Here is an 18,736-nt window from a genome sequence, read left to right on the forward strand (position 1 = left end):
TTCAGTGGAGTTTCTGTGTTTTTATATTCCATAGTTGAAAGTGGATTTGGGTCTTTCAGTAAGACCATCCAATTAATCCTTTTCACACTTGATTATCAAGACATAAGATACGGTTTTCAGAACAATTGCTTTTGTTAAAAAATGTCTGTTGGGTGAACACTGCATCCTCTTAAGAGTCTTTTGATTTGTTAACATTAAGTGCAGCAATTATAACAAACTCATGTTAATACAAAATACAATAGAAATGAGTATTGTAGAATTAGTTTTCTGAGTGTTGAAAAAAGGCAGTTATATTGTTGTTTTGATATAACACATTCCTGTTTATTCATTTAAAATGTTTTAATTTCTCAGTAATCAAAGAATTATTGCAGTTATGCAAATATAAAACTCCATCTTACTCAGTGGAAAAGCCTCAGAAAAATCTCAGTTACTAAATTTGAAAACCTGACTAGTCATTAAGAGGGAAACTATACACGTATAAATATGGCAACAAATATCTCTACTGAAGTTAATGATCCATATTGTTGTTTTCTTCTGGTTTAAACAAAAATGAGGAAGCTGATGAAACACTGAAGAAGCTGATGAAGCCATGTTTTAGATTTTTTTCTTCATGTCTTCGTGATTAAATTACTACATGGCATTTTTGCCTTTTTTGTCTTTGCTTCAGATACAAAATGCTGCTGAAGGAAAAGAACGCTACTGGGGATGAGAAGTGCAAATGCTTGGACCTGTTAAACTCTCGTGATGCCACTAAAATGGAGTGGCAGCTGGGGAAGACAAAGGTATCCACGTCATTAATCGTTATGAATATTACTACAGTAATGTGCTGCCTATAGCCGTCATCTGCAAGGAAGCAGATCTGCAGTTTTTAGACATAGACTATCATGTCCCTGTGTCCGTGTGTCATTTGTGATTTTGAAAAAAGTGAGTGCCTTTGTCTAGATTCACTCTATATAACACTAATCATCTTTAAGCACCATTTAATTGTGAATTAATACAAAAATAATACCCAATATTTTAGATATTAATGTAAAACCTATTTATTGTTTTTGTAAAAAATATGTTTGTCTCAGTCTATATTACTGTACTTATCATCCTCAAATTCTGTCTGTTATGGTAAGAAACATAAATGACAAACATTATTCTTTCAGGGTATGCTGTAGTTTACCAAATACCCACTTAATGTGCTTTAACTTCATAGGAACTTCTTAAGGATTCACTTCTTAGAACCAGACTAAAACACCAGGGAACCTTTTTAGTTATTTATTGAACTGCATTTTGAAAACAAGTCTCATCCTACTTCCCAGAAGAGGCTGGTATTTTTCCAGCCAAGTTTGGAGAGTTCAGAGTGCCATAATAAGCCCACAGAAACAAGGCTCTATCGAGAAGTCATCAAAGGCCCTGGACATTTTTGTGGTTTCTGCATTCTTGGCTCTCTTTATGCTGGTGACAAATTGAAGGTCTACAAGAGTAGAACACTGTAGGATTAAAATATATAAAATAAATGACAGTTGATAGCACTATTTTGTTGTTTTTAACTATATTATAGCTTTATTAATCTTTTTTTTGCCTTGGTGGTTCAGACACAAATTAGTTTTGTCAACCAGCAAACATTTATGATGTTATATACACTCTTACTTACTGAGTAATTAATGTTTCATTATATTGCTCAGTAGCTAATACAATTGCAAAGATTTTGTGCATTGGGCTGCAGGAGACAAATGTTTATTTTTTCTGCCTCCTGAATCATTCTTGGATTTTTTTAAAGTCTACCAAATTTGTACCAAATGTACCAAATTTGCAATAAAAAGTTCAACGTGCTGAAATAACCCAAATGTAATTTTGTTGTGAAAATTATACTAAAGTGTAGACTTTGACAAACATTTTGACCTCAAGGTCTTTATCAGATTAAGCAATAAATGTCTAGGGCCGTTTGAGAATGCAGCTATAATAATTTTATTCGTCGTCAAAGGAATGTCATTCCTGAACATCATATGCATCTTTTGGTTAGTTTCATGTTTGTCAAAGGGCCCTTTTTGGAACTGATTATTTGATTACAATATTTAAGTCACTTTTAACACATAGCCAAGAGCTCCAGCAACACATCTGTTTGAAAAAAATTCTGTGATCTGAGTTTTAAGGTATTATAAGGTAAATGGAGGAAGAGGAAATGTATTCCATTCCCTCCGGAAGAATCTAATTTTTCCATTGTAACAAATTTGAGTGGCTAATGTTTTGTAAAATAACAGGGGGTCCGAAAATTCACACAATGTTGTTTGAAAACAATGCAGAAGAAAGTGAATGCTGATGCCTTGAATTACCCTATGAAGAAAGCAATTTCTTCCTCTCAAAATGCGCGCTGCTATGTAACTAAGGTTTCTTTGTCCGTGGTGGTTAGCTTTTTTGTGACTCACTGCTAGGCATCGACACCTTCCCACTTTCTACGGTTGTGCTGCTTCTCGATTATAATCAGTGAGATAACAACACACTGTATGCTTCATGCTGTCTGTGAGCCTGAGTTCATAGTAAGTTACAAGCGGAGTTTCCGTTTGGCATTTTATTTTTCATATGGTCCTCTCACGCAAAGCTCTTGATGAAATAGGGATCTAGGTGGCTGAGTCACATGAGTCTTTTCCTGTTTTGCTATGTTTCTTTGGATCAGTGGCTTCATGGATTAAAGCTCCTTAATCCTGGGTTCGAACTTGGCTTTGTATATGGGAGGGAAAAAATACACAACCCCATGGCTTGTCATGCTTGAAAATCTCTAGAGCAACCTCACCACTCCAGTACTGTAAGGAAATGAACCCTGAGCGTATAGAAAAGAAATAGAAAGGGTAGTCTCCTAATCTTCACTGATTTTAGGCTACAATTTTGTAAACAGGAATTGAATATCTTGCTGAGATGTTTCAAGGAGAAATTACTTGATTAATCAAGAAGAAAATGATAAGTGGAATGGTTTAGAAAATGTCTAAAAAAACATATTGAGTGGACTCAATTCCACTCATTAAAACTCCCCCTGCTCTTGGTGCCTAATTGATTCCAGAATGCCGTTTTCTTTCTTCCCAATTGGTCTCAGTGAATCAGCAACTCCCACATATCTGTAGAGCCGACAATGTGGGTCATTATTATGTCCTGTTTGTCACAGGGCTGGTCTTGTATTGAAGCTAGTCAGTGCTTTTTATTCACAATACAGTTTTCCTTCTTGCATACTTTTAACATAATTTAACCTTAATTCCCATTTGCATACATAAAAGACATTGCTTGAGAATATGTTGAGATAAATATACTATTATGTACTATAATATACTTTCTTTTCAGTTATTTGTACTCAATTCCATTGGATGTATTTCTGATTTTTGAAGGCACATTATGCACTCTGAATTAGTACCTGCCAATAAGAACTTTATTCTAAAATACAAGAAAAAGCTCCAAATGTAGTAAGGGTATCTTGTGTAATTTTCTTTTTTCCAAAACTACAGAGCCTTTGTAAAGAGTGAGATAAAAATGCAACGTTTTGACAATTTAAAGAAATTCTTAGAGGTCTTTTCCAAATTAAAAAGGATCACAGCTTTGGAATGGTTTCAGCCTTTTTTAAAAAAAAAAGAAATCTGTTGTTAGTAGTTTCATTGAAGTTATTGGAGTCGCTTTCTGTTAGTGCCTTAAAGGACAAAATGCAGAGGCCTTGCATCTCAGCTTGAGCACACACACAAACACACAGAGCTGCTAAGGATATGCCTCACTGATTGTTCAGCAGTAAAATAGCTCCATTGTTCTACAGCGAGGTCAGAAGTGGACAACCTTCCCTGTGCTGCTCCCATTTGTTCTCAGTGTGTCATAGTTATAAAGTACTCAAGGTCATTTGCCTTAACCCCTTAACTCCCTCAGTAAACACACCAGAATGTGTTTACCTGCATTCGTGTTATTTAGCAACTTCAACATCCAAGTTTATCTACCATTGGTAAGACCCAAACTAATCAATCCCAATGAAAATTGTTTCTGAACTTTTCATTAGTTCATTTATTCATTAGCAGCCCGAATTTAAAATATCACAACAATATGAATGTAATCTGAAATTTCCTACAGTTCATGTTTAAGATAATCAATTTTCTTCTCTTTCTCAATTATTTTGCCTAGTGCACTATTTGAAATTATGACTGTATCATATATTGATATATACATTGAGTCATATGACAGTGCTGGTTTCTGTCTGATTGCCACCTAGATTGGATGCTTTTGCAAGGAATAATTGCGAGATGTCTGTGAGAACTGTTTCAACCACAGACTGGTTGTTACATCAACCTGCTCAGGCCAAAATCAATATCAAGTAAAATCAATAAGAATCAAGTAAATTATATGTCCAAATTATGGTAGATAATTGGGAGATGCTAAAAACATTTAAGTTTTTTCATTAAATTACATTAAAGTAAATACAAGGTTATCACACCATTTTAGGAAACAATCTCTGGACTTCTAACTTCCTAATATATATAATAATAGTAGTTCAGGTGGGTAGTTGCGTCAGCATGCGTAGGTTGCAAAGGAGCAAGTAATAGGTTTATTCCATGCTGAAAAGAGAAGAAAGAAAACACAACGTTTCGGCTGTGGAGCCTTCGGGTGTAAGGGAAGGAGAAGAAGGCTCCACTAATAAATATTAGGAAGTTAGAAGTCCAGAGATTGTTTCCTATTACTTGTTCCTATACAATAGTTCCTATATAAGATAGTTTGTACTGTTTGGTGAATAGAATGGATTTTTCACAAGCCTTGGTGAAATGGGAAGGACGTTACTGTCAATGGTCATGAAAATATTGTATAAAAACAGTATGTACTATGTTTTGCAAGTTAATATCCGTTTTAGAGATTTCCCAAGAAATATCCTTGTGTTTTCCCTGCATGAAAAAGTCAACCCCTGCTACAAGCTGCCTATACAAAAGCTACAGTTTCTCATATATCGGCTTGTCAAAGTGTGCTAATGTGCATTGCATGAGTTTGCAGGTCTGCCATTAGAGCTTATCGAGCACACTTAATCTTGCTGCGTTTGGCATTGTTCTGGTAAAAGCATTATATAACAGGCAAAAATGAAGGAGAGCAGACATGAGGTGAACTGATCTCTTGATAAGTCAACATTGCCTCATCTGAATCAGGCAAGTACGCCCTTGGGCAAAAAGTTTTTATACTTTTGCAAATGTTGCTAAGCAGCACTGAAAATCAATGGAGCCCTCAGAATGAAAAAATACATGCTGTATACTCATGGTTGACATGGTACAGATTGTTTTACTAATGGACTGTAATCTAATATTCAGTAATCTGACTACTGTTTGTTGTGGTCCATGTAGAAGTGAAGGACAGAAGGTTGACAAAGAGTTTCAGTCCTTGGGGCTGTTTGTATGAAGGACAGGCTAGACAGCATTAACATATTTTACAACTTAAAATTAAATGACTTACTTCATCTGAATGCTTAAAATATCTGTCTACCTGTCCAAAGTAAAATGAAGGCTAAATGTTAGCCAACATATAATGGTTTTAACTGGTAACAGAAAGACACAAGAGGGATCCTCACTCCTACTTTTTGTCTGCATTATACATGACAACTCAATGATTTTGTTGAATCAACTATTGACTTATTTGGTCTGAATTATTACTGAGAGTCGCATACTTTTCAAGGGCCACAGTGTCTTTGGGATTTCTTTACATTCTAACTACTGCTTATATATCATAAAACTAATTATTTGCTTCAGTAAACAATTCAATATATTCCCAGGTTAACACATCGGTAATTTAAATACAGTATAATTATAAAAACTGATCCAGTGTTTGATTTGTCCTGTAATGCGTCTAGAACTACTTTAAGATACTACAATGACAAGAAATGTTCCAGTGCCTATGAAAAGGGTTAAAATCAGCCATAGAAAATGCTTTGTTGAGATTGAAGTGGATCTGGAATTTGTCCACTTTGCATATGAGACTTGAGATTTTTTTAAGTAAATTATTTTCCCAGTGAATAATAGCAATCTGAGCTGGTTCTAGAACATCCAAAATGGAAAACTGCAGTTGTTTGATACATTGCAATCTATTCAGAAGACAGAAGATCATTAACCTGTCTCATTGAGCCATTCATTACTACAAAAATGATACTGTGAATAAAAGTATACCATTGAATACTGTGTACTATTTTGGTCATCAAAATTGGAATCTGAGAATCGTTTCAGAGAAAAGAAACCTGATAAATTGCTTGGCTCAAATGAGAGGCAGCCACAAATCTAGCTCATTTCATTGTTTTTCAGTAGCTGTATAATCCAAGGATATCCACCTGTCCTTTCTTGAAGGAATCCAGGACTTGTCAGATTCAATAACATGGATGGTCAGCTTGTTCCATACTCCCACAGCCCATAGTGTAAAGTGCCTGGTTCTCAGCTTTAAATGTGCCTTCCCATAACTTCCTCTTGTTTCCTCAGTTGTGTGCCTTACTGTGGAATCTGATGCCCCAGTCTTGTCAGTGCCTTTGGGCTTTTTGGAAACTTGAATCAGGTCTCCTCAACATGAATCAGCATTCTCTGTTCAAGACAATTCAGTATTTTGGGCGGCCCCTCATTTGTAACTGTTGTTATACCTTTTGAACAGGTTAACATATGGAAAAGTCTCACACTTTAAAAACATTAATAGCAGTGTTAAGGTCCTTTCCCAGACACATATACTAATGTGGTTTAAATTCTTGGCTAGGTTGTGGACCAGATATCCTGAGTGAGTGTGTGTATCTGCGTTTGTATGGATTTGAGTGTGAAGTTTTTGGGGAGGGGTGAGGGGTGGTCTGTGTTTCCTTTGTTGAAACAATCTGTGTGTAATTATATCTGGGGTGATTGTGTGGAGAGGAAACTCAGTCCCAGGATTAGTATTTTGGATTGTGTGGGATGTGGGAAGGATGTGGAGAAGGAAACTTCCCAAGAATGGCTTTAGCAATGGTGCAGCTGTGTGCTTGTGATTGCAGTAACATCTGTTGCATCCTCACAGGGAACAACAGGTCCACAGTAGCTAAACAGATCTGTACCACCAATTCAAATAACTCACTAGGACTCACTTGCAATTCTGGGTCAAAGTATACAGCCTATATATTAAAATGAGGGGACTTGACATAAAAATAATACAAAGCAGAAAATGGAGCATGCCCAAACATGCCCAAACTCCATACCTGGCAGTTTGTGCTTGTGTGTCACTCAGAACTTGACAGTAACAGACAGTATCCCATGGGTGTAGGGTTACAGTGGGAGGAGATTGTGGTGGTGTTCATTTAATATGCTAAGGATCTGTTCTAAAGTGGAATCTTGTTTTTAAAAACAAATACTTCCTTAAGAATAATGAAACAGCGATTGATATCCACAGTAGAGCCCATTTAAAAAAAACATGGTTAATGCTCAGACTTGTGTTTATTTTTAAAAACAATAGTGAAAGATTTTGTGGTCCTGTTAAATACCCAGGAGTTTGGTGAAGCTAGTAACTTATGTACCCATGAAAAACCTGTATGACTTTCTTTCCATCTACCATGTTTTCCCTGGCTTGCTTCCTGAGCTATGCTTTGATGCAAAATGTCTCAGAGTCTTATGTTGCAGGTTAAAGCTGAGCCCTGTATTTCAAGCGAACTGTCAGTGTGTACACACAATATTCTATTTATGAAACCTTAAATCTTAAAACTTCTTCTTAGAAATTCTTATAAAATATGGAGGACATCTTGTATTTTTAGTTTTCTGTTATATAACGGATTGCTGACAACAACCAAAGCAAAACATCATTGTTCACATTTTGCAGAAGACAAATCTTATCTGAAATGATGTTAATATAAAGTGAATATAACCCCCACAGAGTCTCTATGGTAGGCTTGGAAATTGTAATTGCTGACCCTTGGAAGAATGCATCAGGAAGCAAAATATTGTGATTGTTCATTAGCTTGTACACACAATAAATATGTGTTTCCTAGAAAATGGATTAGCCTCATTAAAAATATAGGTCAGCGCTCAACTAAGTTTTTTGCAACATTTAAGGTGGTACAATAGGTAATATTAATTGCAGTTTAAATTAGTATGAGATTACCCTTAGGAACCTGTTTATCATCAAAATGTCCACGTTTTTTTTTTACTTGTACTTTTTTACAATTGACTTCTGTGGCAGCTAAGCCTAAGACATAAAAGATCAATAAAATCAAGACTAAAATGTACAGCGCTATTAGGTTGAGAGAGATGAATTGGTTTTAAGGCCAAATAACTCCCAGCTCCCTTTTTATTTATACTGCAGGGGGCTTTATTTCCTATTGCTACCATAGGATAGGAAAGGGTTAAGTAGTGTGTGTCTATAACCCGGTTTCTTTCTGCCTTTACAAGAGCAAGGAGAGGTGTGGCCTTAGCTTTGGACTACAGCCATTCACAACTTTACCTCCCCCCTTCTCCCTTCTCTATCAAACTGTCCCTCCCTGAGCACGTCAGTTCAAGAGGGGTGGCCGTAGCAGCAGCAGGATTACTTTTCCACGCAGCCTGTGTTCAGTGCAATGACAACCTGTCATAGCACGCATTTGACTCTGTGACTCTGGGGGATAATTTCTACCACATCCAGGAAGAAACATCGACAACTTCCCTCACTTTTCCCCACCAAACCTAGTCTTTCAGATTCACCCACCCCCACCCCCCGCCCCCCATTCCCCGCCCTTCTCCACCTTCAACCTCCGTGGTCTCACTCACTCGTCTTGCAGGTGTTCCTGAAGGAAGCGCTGGAGCAGAGGCTGGAGAAGGAGCGGGAGGCAGTCCGGAGACAGGCTGGCGCGGTGATCCGAGCCCATATTCTGAGCTATGTGGCAAGGTTAGTGATCCTTATGGGAGAAACACGGAGAGGTTGGGAGGTGTATGTACAGGCGGTTTTGTGGTATCAGACCTCTGAACTGTGAGTTTTATTCTGCTGCCGAAAATGTGCACTTTAAACCAAAATCCAAATAGTCCAACCCTGGATTTCGTAGACAGGTGACACTGAGTGCTAAGCACAAGAACTTTGATTGGAAAAACTATTAATAATAACATGCCAGGAACAGGAAGGATGGGCAATTGACTTGAAAGAATTGGAAAGTTTGTAAAAAACATTTCGTCTTGTGCTAGTCGTCATATATTTTCATGATTTTTATTTTACAGTTATGGAATCATTATCGTCATCTACTGTTATAGACAGATACTAAGCTTGGAAGAATGTTTTTTTCTGTCCTTTTATTGCATTTAAAATTTTGTTATTTTCATTTTAAAACTTACAATATGCAATGCTGGCAGCATTGTACTGAATGCTTTTAAGATGAAGCAACAGATACCAAAGTATGCTTCATTACAGTGTGAAAACAAATTGTACATGTACCTTTATGTTGACGTTACTGTGTTTTGGGTAAATGTATGATAGATATTGCCTCTTTTGTTACTTATCAAAGAGGTGGTAGTATACTGTGGGTGAATATAGACTATTATCTTTTGTTCCTTTTTTTCCTGCTCTTCTGTTGAAGAGTTAAGAGGTAGATGGAAAGCACTGAAGGAATGGAATGAACTGTTAGACATATTCAAATCAGACAAGCGTGCTTAGGGTTTATGTTGTTAGTAGTTGCCAATTTAGTGCAAAGCTTAAAAATAATGTGACTAAATAAATCACTGGAAGACATAAGACCACTACAGATCTCAACTGTCTGGTCGCAGTGAGCCTCCTTTGTATGTTTACCTGGAATGTACACAGCTTAAGGTATGTTTCAGTACTAAAATGATTAATATTAAATGGGTTAAGTCATACTGCTACCTTTGTCTTTCAGGTGTATATGTAAACTCCCTTATAAATGTTACTGCTAGATCAGTCCTTGATTTAAGTATGAAATTTGTCTTCTTTTGTGTCAAAACTGACTTGGGTTAATATGGGCTGTATAGCAAAATATTGGCCAATCAATACTTAATATTATGGAGTAGTTAATAGCCAATAATATCAGTTGTTTGTTTTGCAAAGTTTGTTTTCTTTGAAGGCAACTCCAGCCCAGTTTTAAAACATGTTACTGAATGGGTTTTACCATCTATTCTACCAGGTGTTTGCTCAGGCTTTGCTAGAATGCACTACAAACAGATATTAGGGAATTTTACAACCTAAATCATCCATCAGTAGGATAAACCATTCTTATACAATGGTTTTCTGTGATCTGATGTAGGTTTTAATTAGATACTACTGGGGCTTTATTAAGTACAGTAGTCTTTCAGATTTGGTGTATAGGTTAGGTCAGAAATACAAATTATTAGGAGGTCTGATTGTAGCCAGTGGACAAAGGATGTTTTCATTCAGTCACAGACTGCTGAGCAAGGAGACATCTAACTGGGTGGTCTCTCTGAGAACCTAGTGGTTCCTGATCACAAAGTAAAGTCATAGAAGGAAAATAAAACCTTCTCCTGCCATTCGCCCTGTTTTTACAATAGAAGAGAAATAATAGAAGGACATCTTTACTAAGTGCAATAAGCTGTCAACATTGCCTTCTGCTGGTTTTCATTCTGTTTCAGCTTGGAACAACTTACAATTGAATCAAGCAGCTGCTAAATTAGGAGGGTTTAGTATGCATTCCAGGACACTCCGTATTGACTGTTTAAGGCTGCCTATAAAACTAGCAAACCAATTGCTCTCTATGACCAGGGTGGCAGGTATCTGCAGTAGAACAGCACCCACTGTCATTGGCACCAAGTCAAAGCTTGCCTAGTTGTAGTGAGGTGAAATTCCTCACTAAGTCAAGTTCCTCCACCTCACTACACTACTATGAGGTGGAAGAACTTCATTTAAGTACATCGGAAGGTATACTAATGAAAGGACGCCAGTAATTTGGATCTTATACATTTCTTGAAACCTCTCAAAAGAGTCAGTTTTAACCTATTGACTGGGTCAATATGTTATGGGCTCCTACTACTCTTTATACCTCCTATATGCATCACCTAAGTTTCCATTTGAGTCCAGTTTCATTGTTGAGCTAGAAGTATTCACTTGGGATGACTTTATCTTACCTTTTAAATATTTTGAATACTTAGTTAAATCCCTGTTTATTCTCTTTTGTTCAAGACCAATGAGACAGAGTTCCTTTGTCCTATCCTGATGTTCCTTTGAGCCTAGGAATCATTTGGTCTTCTTTAAACAATTTTCCAGGCAACAGTACAGTCCAAACTAGTCCTGGACAGCTCCCAAGTCTTTTTGTATTCCCTTTGTTGGTTCTACATTTCATGCACACAACTTACATTTATGTTATCTGTAAATTTATCAAGTTCACCTGTTACATTATTGTTGATATAATTGTAGGAATGATAGTGAACACACTATCCAAGAGGTGTTCTCCTAATTACATCAGCACATTCTGCAGCTTGACTTCTTGTCAGTGATGTTGTCCTAAGCAGTTCTCAATTAATCACTGTCATTACAGAATTTATGTATGTAGAACTTTCTCCTCGTGAAATCCAAGTAATCATGTGTTTTGCTGGTTTCGATTGCACCTGTTGCTTGTTCCAAAAATACTAACTTATAAGGATAAGTTGACAACTCTCTAGAATACTGTTGAAAATGTATTAAATGTATTAAAATTTCAAAACATTTAAATGATTTGCATGTAGCAGAAATGAGACAAATTATTCTGTGATTAACTTATTTAACAATTTTCCAGATAGTTAACCTAGATAATGGTCTATAAACTACATTACTACTTTCATTACAATTGGGAAAATAACACCAGACCAATGCAATTAACTCTCAGTTCCAACAACACCTTGTCCTCTCTTGTATATTATTGTGGGATCCAGTTTACCTGAAGAAAAGACTACCTGAGGCAAACTTTGCTGTACTTTTGATGTGGTAGCCTCAATTGCAATATTACTTTCAGTCTCTTATACATGAAAAAGGCAACAATTACACTCTTATTTAATTAAATCCCATAGGAAGCACTACAAGAAGGTCCTGGCCAGCATCATCACCATCCAGAAGAACTATCGGGCCCATTTCTGGAGGCGCATGTTTCTGCGGCTGCAGGCGGCTGCTCTGGTGTTTCAGAAGCATTGGCGTGGCCAGCTGGCCCGCTCTCTGTTCCGACAGCTCCTCGAGGAGAAGCGCAGAAGAGAGGAGGAGGAGAGGAGGAAGAGAGAGGAGGAGGAAAGGAGACGAAAAGAGGAAGAAGCCGCTGCAGAGCGGAAGAGACTGGAAGAGGAGGAGCTAAAGAGGAAAGAGGAAGAGGAAGCAATCCGCAGGCGACAGGAAGAGGAGGAGCTGAAGGCTCGGCAGGAAGAGGAGGAGCTGAAGGCTCGGCAGGAAGAGGAGGAGTTACAGCGAAGAAGCGTGACGGATGTGAACGTGCAGAAACAGGAAGAAAGACAGAGCAGGTATGGAAAATATTCCCTTGCTCTGGGGCTCAATTTTCTCTCTCCTCAGAGGCAGCAGCAGTTGGCATTAATCCTGTACTCAGAACAAATAACTACATATCAGACATAAAATAAAGTAATAACGGTTTGAATTGCATTTACCACAGTTTTTATACATTTGAAAAACTGCAGCATATAATCTAGAATTTAGCACATGGTGCAAAACAGCAGGAAAAAACCCATTTAGTGTCTAACAGAATTCCAATTAAGAAGACACAAACTATTCATTAGTAATATGACCACATTTCCCATAATGACTTTAATTTTCTGTTACAAGAATAATTGTATCAGATTATTGAACACTTAAAAGTCCATAACCAATTATAAATTAATGGACAACCAATTTGCAAATGCCCATTTTGAAGAGTGCAAATACTAATCAGTACTAATCACGTCTGTCAGTGCTGCTAAGATTAACAGTATTTTTTTCTATTTAATTTTCTTGTAGAGAGATGGAAACACTGGAAGTAGAGTTTCTTTCTCCACAGGTAATGTCTTACTGTTACAAAAATATTAACAAAGTGGCTGCTGTCCTTGTGCAGTAAATAGGTGTATTTAAAACATTGGCGTTATAATGTAGATAAATTGGAAGTTTCAAATTATCCAACTTTTAAACTGATTGTATAAAAGACTTTTTGAGCTCTATCAAATGGTTTTGTTTGAATGTGCATTAAAAATGAAATATCAAGAATGGTACCTTGTGCTACAGTTTGTATGTATGCTCATAGAAGGTGTTCTTGCTCAGGATCCAAATCATTGTGCAATAGGTGAAAGAGTTTATAGATTTTTGACAGTATCTAAAATGAGACATCAAAGTGAGGTTGGAGGGATCAGTCTGTAACCTGAGTGCTGCTCCTTCTCCTTGCAAAATTAATTATTTTGGCACATTTTTCTTCATGTCACTTATCTCTATTTCTTGTGATGCCTTCACAGCTGAAGCCTCTGGAATGCATTAGACCACATTTGTCTCAAATTGTCATTTTGGGTTGATGCATTTGTAGAATGTAGAACTTTTATGATGAATTAATGATGACCTTTGTATTAACTGAACTGCAGGACTGCTTCACTCACTGCTTTAAAATGAACAAACCACTTTTCACTGAACACGTCTCTCGCCCCGTTTCTCTCGTGCTCCTCCCTCTCCCCCCTTTCCCAGAAGGAGCAGGCAGCTCCTCGGACTCCGAGCCCACAGGTCCTGGAGGAGGAGAGTCGTCAGATGGAGGAGATCCTGCGCCTGGAGCGGGAGATCGAGCGGCTTCAGAAGCAGCGGGAGGATGGCGTGTCGCTGCTGTGCGAGACCTCACGGACCGAGCTGCAGCTGCGCCGCGAGGCCGAGATCCAACGTCTGGAGAAAGAGGCCTCGCGGGTGGCCCAGGAGTTCCTGGAGCTGCTGGATTTTGGGGGCCTGGAGCACTCCCTTTCCAGCGAGGAGAATCTCAACGAGCCCTTGGAGACCACCACCGCCCCCCTAGCAGAGGAGGAGGTGGATGAGGGCTTCCACGCTGAAGACGAGACCAACCCCCTCCCCGGCGCCGAGGAGGACATCTTTGCCAACCTTCCTCCCCCTCCGCCAGATCTTATTGCCCCAGAAATAGTGGAGGAAGGTCCCCCTGTTCCTCAGGAAGCACTAAGCACCTCCGAATCTTGTCCACTTCCCCCGCCTTGTCTCCCTCCCCCTCCCGCTGTCACAGAGGATGATGGCGATGACTACCAAAGCATTGACCAAGCCATTCCCGAGAGCCTGGCTGACTCGGAGGAGCCCATCTACAATGTTCCCCCGGACCTTGAGTCTGACTATGATCATGATGAGTTTGAGGAGGCCTTGGCCAGCTCCGGGGATGCAGGCAGCACCAATGATGGACACTTAACAGATGAGGAGGTCCTACGCAAATCCACCTGCACTTATAACAGCTTGGACTCGTATCGGGGCAGCTCAGATTCGGTGAGTGGCAGTAAGCCTGTCGTTAGGCAATGGATTGTCAGTATGAGCTCCAGATTTTTGTAAAGTTTTAAAATGTACAGTCAAATGTTATCCAGCTTTCACTTTGCCAGCTGTTTCAGATTTTATTTTAGAAGCAGAGTTCACTTAAGAAAGACATAAAGCGAATGAGTGTATTTGTATGACGGTTTTTTCTTTACTTTTTTTATAACTCTTTTGATTTATAGGACCTGTTTTTCTCCAATAAAGTTAATTTACTGGATCCATTCCCATCAGGTGGAATGTTTTTAAAATATTTTAGAGAAACATAAAATCCCCAATGAAAATTTGTTAGATCGTTTGGATGAATAAAAATAACCTAATTTCTGTTATCTGCTAGTGAAACTAGTTTTGCTAATAGTGAATTAGTTCTCTAAAAATATTGGAGGTAATTATTTTGTTCAATTTTTAAAATGTAATACTTGAGTTAAAAATACAAATGTTAATCAGTGGATAAATTTTGCTCAGTATAGCTTTATTAAAATGAACAAATCCACAAGATTTGCACTCTGTAAAGTAAATAGGAAATTAAAGAAAAAAACATTTGGAAAAGTTATTTACAAAATGTAAGCCAGTACATTTACATATTACAAAGACACTTTAAATTATAATACCCTCAAACTTCTCTGTAAGGTACTAGAGTAGTTAACACTTTTTTGCATGTTCTACATCTGTAAGATGCATAATTTTCATATTTGATAGTCTGTTTGATGTTTTTATATTTTCTTCAGGCGAGGCAGCAAGCGTTATTGCAGTCATGCTAACTCTTTTCATCTGTGCTTCAATCCATGTGCTGCTGAACATGAAAGCTACTAAGTGTAAATAGAGGCAATTCAGTCAAATGAAGCCTATTCTGGGACAGCCTAGTTACCCTAAGGGGAAAATGTAGGAATGTTTCTTCAGAAACTCCTTTGTTCTCCCTTGCCATTAACCCGCATATGATTAAAATTCACTCAAGTTGTTTTTGCTTGAAATTCGTTCATATGCTTGGCAGCTGTGACGTGCTGAATAGAAACATACCATGGGTGCTTTTTAGAGTGGAGTTGAATAGTTTTCTCAATATGTTCTCAAAATGCAAGATGCTTTCCCAACTTAGTTCCTAATTCACCCATAACTCATTGTCCCTTGTGAAGGTTTTCAGGTATTAAACAATTTTTGTGGGGGTTTTCAGTGGTGTAAACTGAGGAATTACAGATAGAGGCATCTTTCAGCCGTTATCTAGAAGCCTGTGGATTTACAGGAAATTCCATTACAGTGCAAAGAGATAGCATGATTTACAAGTAGAAAATACATCACGGATTATGAGAAAGAAAAGAGAGAAGATGCAGATTTTTGTTGCAGGTTAAGGGAAAGACAGAAAACAACTGTCTTCAGATGAGATAATCTGTCTCTTTTCTCCAGTTCATTGACAGCGATGATGACAATGATGGCTACATTGACACAGATGAGGAAATCTCTAATGGCAGACTGAGCCTCTTCAATGGGTCAGGCCCTCCATATTTCCACAGCTACCTCTACATGAAGGGTGAGTGCACAGTTTGTTTTCACACCTTCAGGACTGCAGGCCAAAACTGTTATGTGCTTGTAACTCCCATGCAGAACATTTAAGCCCGATTGTTGGACTTTCTTTTGTTTTCATTTGTTTAATTTTAGTTAACAATACAGTTTTTCTTTCATTATGAGAAGAAGAGGATACCTCAGAAATCAACTAAAAAAAGCAGAGTGTAACCAAGCTAATTTATGATTCTGTGGTATATCAAATTCTGGTGCTACTTTCCACCAACTCAGAACAGTTGCCATCTAACTCAGCTACATGTTTTTGAGTTCATTCAGGAAATCTGATTTTTATGCATCCTAGTAATAATAATTGAATTACATTATTATTATTTTTATTATAAATAATAATAATAAAACACTTTAATACTGGAAATCTGTTTCTTAAGTCTTAGTTTTCCTCTCCCTCATTGTAAATAATTTATTTTTACAATGTTATTATAAAATAGCACAGTCGACTGTGTCAGACAAATACCAGACAGCCACAGACAGAGGGACACAGAGAGTCAAATAAAGTTAGCAAACATTTGTTTAATTGCTTAATTGAGTTGTATCTCTCAATCCCAAGATCATACGTTTGCAATTTGGGTAGCCTTTAATCAACAGAATAAACTCTACAGGGTGTGGCTAGATGATGTTATGTATGAAGTTCAATATGAAATATATATAGTGGTTAAAATACGTTTACTGTATATGGATATCCAAAATGTTTAGACAATGTGTAGTGGCATGCGCCATGTAAACCCTTCGTGTAAAGTTCTTGTGGCAGAACCATTCCTACCACTCCTAAGGGCTGTAGAGAGTAAAACTAACTATAAAAATAAGATGAATAGTGTATTAAATTACTTATTGAAAATATTAATATCTCAAATGCTTAAAAGTGTAGATGTTTCATGTTCTAGTTTGCTTTGTTTGCTTTGCATTGCATTCAGTATAGTTAGCTTCTCCTCTCTTGGTCTTGGTCCTACCATGAATGGCAACCTACAATATGCACTATTCTATATAAAGCTGATGGTCTTATATGAGACTGACCTCTCCTTCCTGCGCAGGCGGTCTGATGATCCCATGGCGACGGCGCTGGTGTGTGCTGAAGGATGAGACCTTCATGTGGTTTAGAGCCAAGCAGGAGTCCCTGAAGTCTGGTTGGCTGTACAAAAAGGGTGGGGGCCTGTCCACACTCTCTCGCCGCAACTGGAAGATGCGTTGGTTTGTCCTGCGGGAATCCAAGCTCATGTACTTTGAGAACGACAGTGAAGAGAAGCTTAAGGGCACCATTGACATCAGGGCAGCCAAGTGAGAGCACATCTATACTTTTCTCTCTGTTATTTATAGGGGTTGTTTTTCATCTGGACTTGTTTTTTAACAGAGTCCTGGCATATTATAGCGACCACCCTAAGAGAAAACTTTACTGTGTCAAGAACAAAGCTCAAAATGGAAAAGACACATCCATATTTCATTTGATATAGGCTTTGCTTGTGTGTTATGCAAGAGATCTTGCATTACCTAAATCAATGCAACTAGGTGAGAAGTACTGTAGTAAACCTCAGGACTATTCTACTATTTTGGGGAGGGGCTGCTCATTTTAATGTGCCGGGACGCTACTTAACACATAAAAGATAGACTCGACACTCACCAACTGTAAGATTAATTATTAACGTGGGTCTGTTTGCAGAGAGATTGTCGATAACCACGAGAAGGAGAATGCCTTGGATATTGTGACAGAGGAAAGGACCTATCATATTGTGGCTGAGTCACCAGAGGATGCCAGGTGTGTCATTTGAGGCTCTTAGCACCTTGCCTTTGTTATCAGACCCAAGATTCCTTGTGTAAATCAACATATAGAGTTCCATGTTTTGTCTTTAAAGAAATGAAATGCCAATGCTGGCCAATACCATTTCTAAAGTAAACTGAAAGAAAGATATACATCTTGTGGAACAAGTTCTGTGGTTCTCTTATTTCTCTAGCTTGAATATGATGATGATATACAATAAAGAAGCAGACACTTCAGGTCCGGACATGTTGGTCATTCATCATCCTCCAATCTGGGGTTTCAACAGTTGCTCCATTTGTCTACTTTTTGCCAGCCTATCCAGTGTTAATATCCTGTCAATAGATCATTCGTAAGTGAAAACTAAAAATAATCAACTGTGGGCACAGTTCTTCATGCATTAAAAAGTACAATGCACTTATAAGACCTCATTTAGAATATTGTATACAAATATCATCACTTTAAAATAGATATTCCTGTTGTCTAGAGAAGAGCAGCCAGATACATTCAAGAGCTTAAAAGAGTGTCCTACACTGTCAGGCTAAGTAACAACAAGGGGACTTGAATCAAGTATACAAAATCTTAAGAATATATTATGTCAAAGTATACAAAACTATATCAATGTGGTTATACATAGTATATACAGAGGTATTCTGACCCTTTCTATGATATCTCACTTTGTGAAATTACAAAATGATACATACACATGTTTTAAACCAAATATTGTATTCGAAACCTGAATTCTCAAACTGAAAACATCTAAGAGTAAGACAAGCTAAATATGACAAACTAAAGAAAATAAAATGTGTTGATTGCATAAGTAATTGTACCAGTGAGCTCAATATTTGATGGAAGCACCTTTGGTAGCAAAGTGTTTGGCAATGAGGGTTACTACTACAGGCATTTCAAATTCAAGTTTATTGTCATAATACTCATACACAGGTATATGGTATAACGAAATGCTATTTAGCTAGCTCTCAGGCGGTAAGTGGTACAAAAAACAACAAT

General features: G+C 37.7%; 1 protein-coding gene across 1 annotated transcript in view; it reads left to right on the forward strand.

Moving 5' to 3' along the window:
- Positions 1–18,736, forward strand: part of myo10l3 (myosin X, like 3) — a 57,993-nt gene that overhangs the window by 23,295 nt on the left and 15,962 nt on the right. Inside the window, exons 15-22 of the mRNA XM_088931146.1 lie at positions 668–782; positions 8,732–8,838; positions 11,952–12,389; positions 12,877–12,916; positions 13,585–14,370; positions 15,808–15,931; positions 17,010–17,253; positions 17,633–17,728. Of these exons, the coding sequence (XP_088787272.1) occupies positions 668–782; positions 8,732–8,838; positions 11,952–12,389; positions 12,877–12,916; positions 13,585–14,370; positions 15,808–15,931; positions 17,010–17,253; positions 17,633–17,728 (1,950 nt within the window). The remainder of the gene's footprint in view (positions 1–667; positions 783–8,731; positions 8,839–11,951; positions 12,390–12,876; positions 12,917–13,584; positions 14,371–15,807; positions 15,932–17,009; positions 17,254–17,632; positions 17,729–18,736) is intronic.

This window comes from Atractosteus spatula, chromosome 13 (assembly GCF_055471065.1).
Source record: "Atractosteus spatula isolate fAtrSpa1 chromosome 13, fAtrSpa1.hap1, whole genome shotgun sequence".
Classification (NCBI taxonomy): Eukaryota; Metazoa; Chordata; class Actinopteri; order Semionotiformes; family Lepisosteidae; genus Atractosteus; species Atractosteus spatula.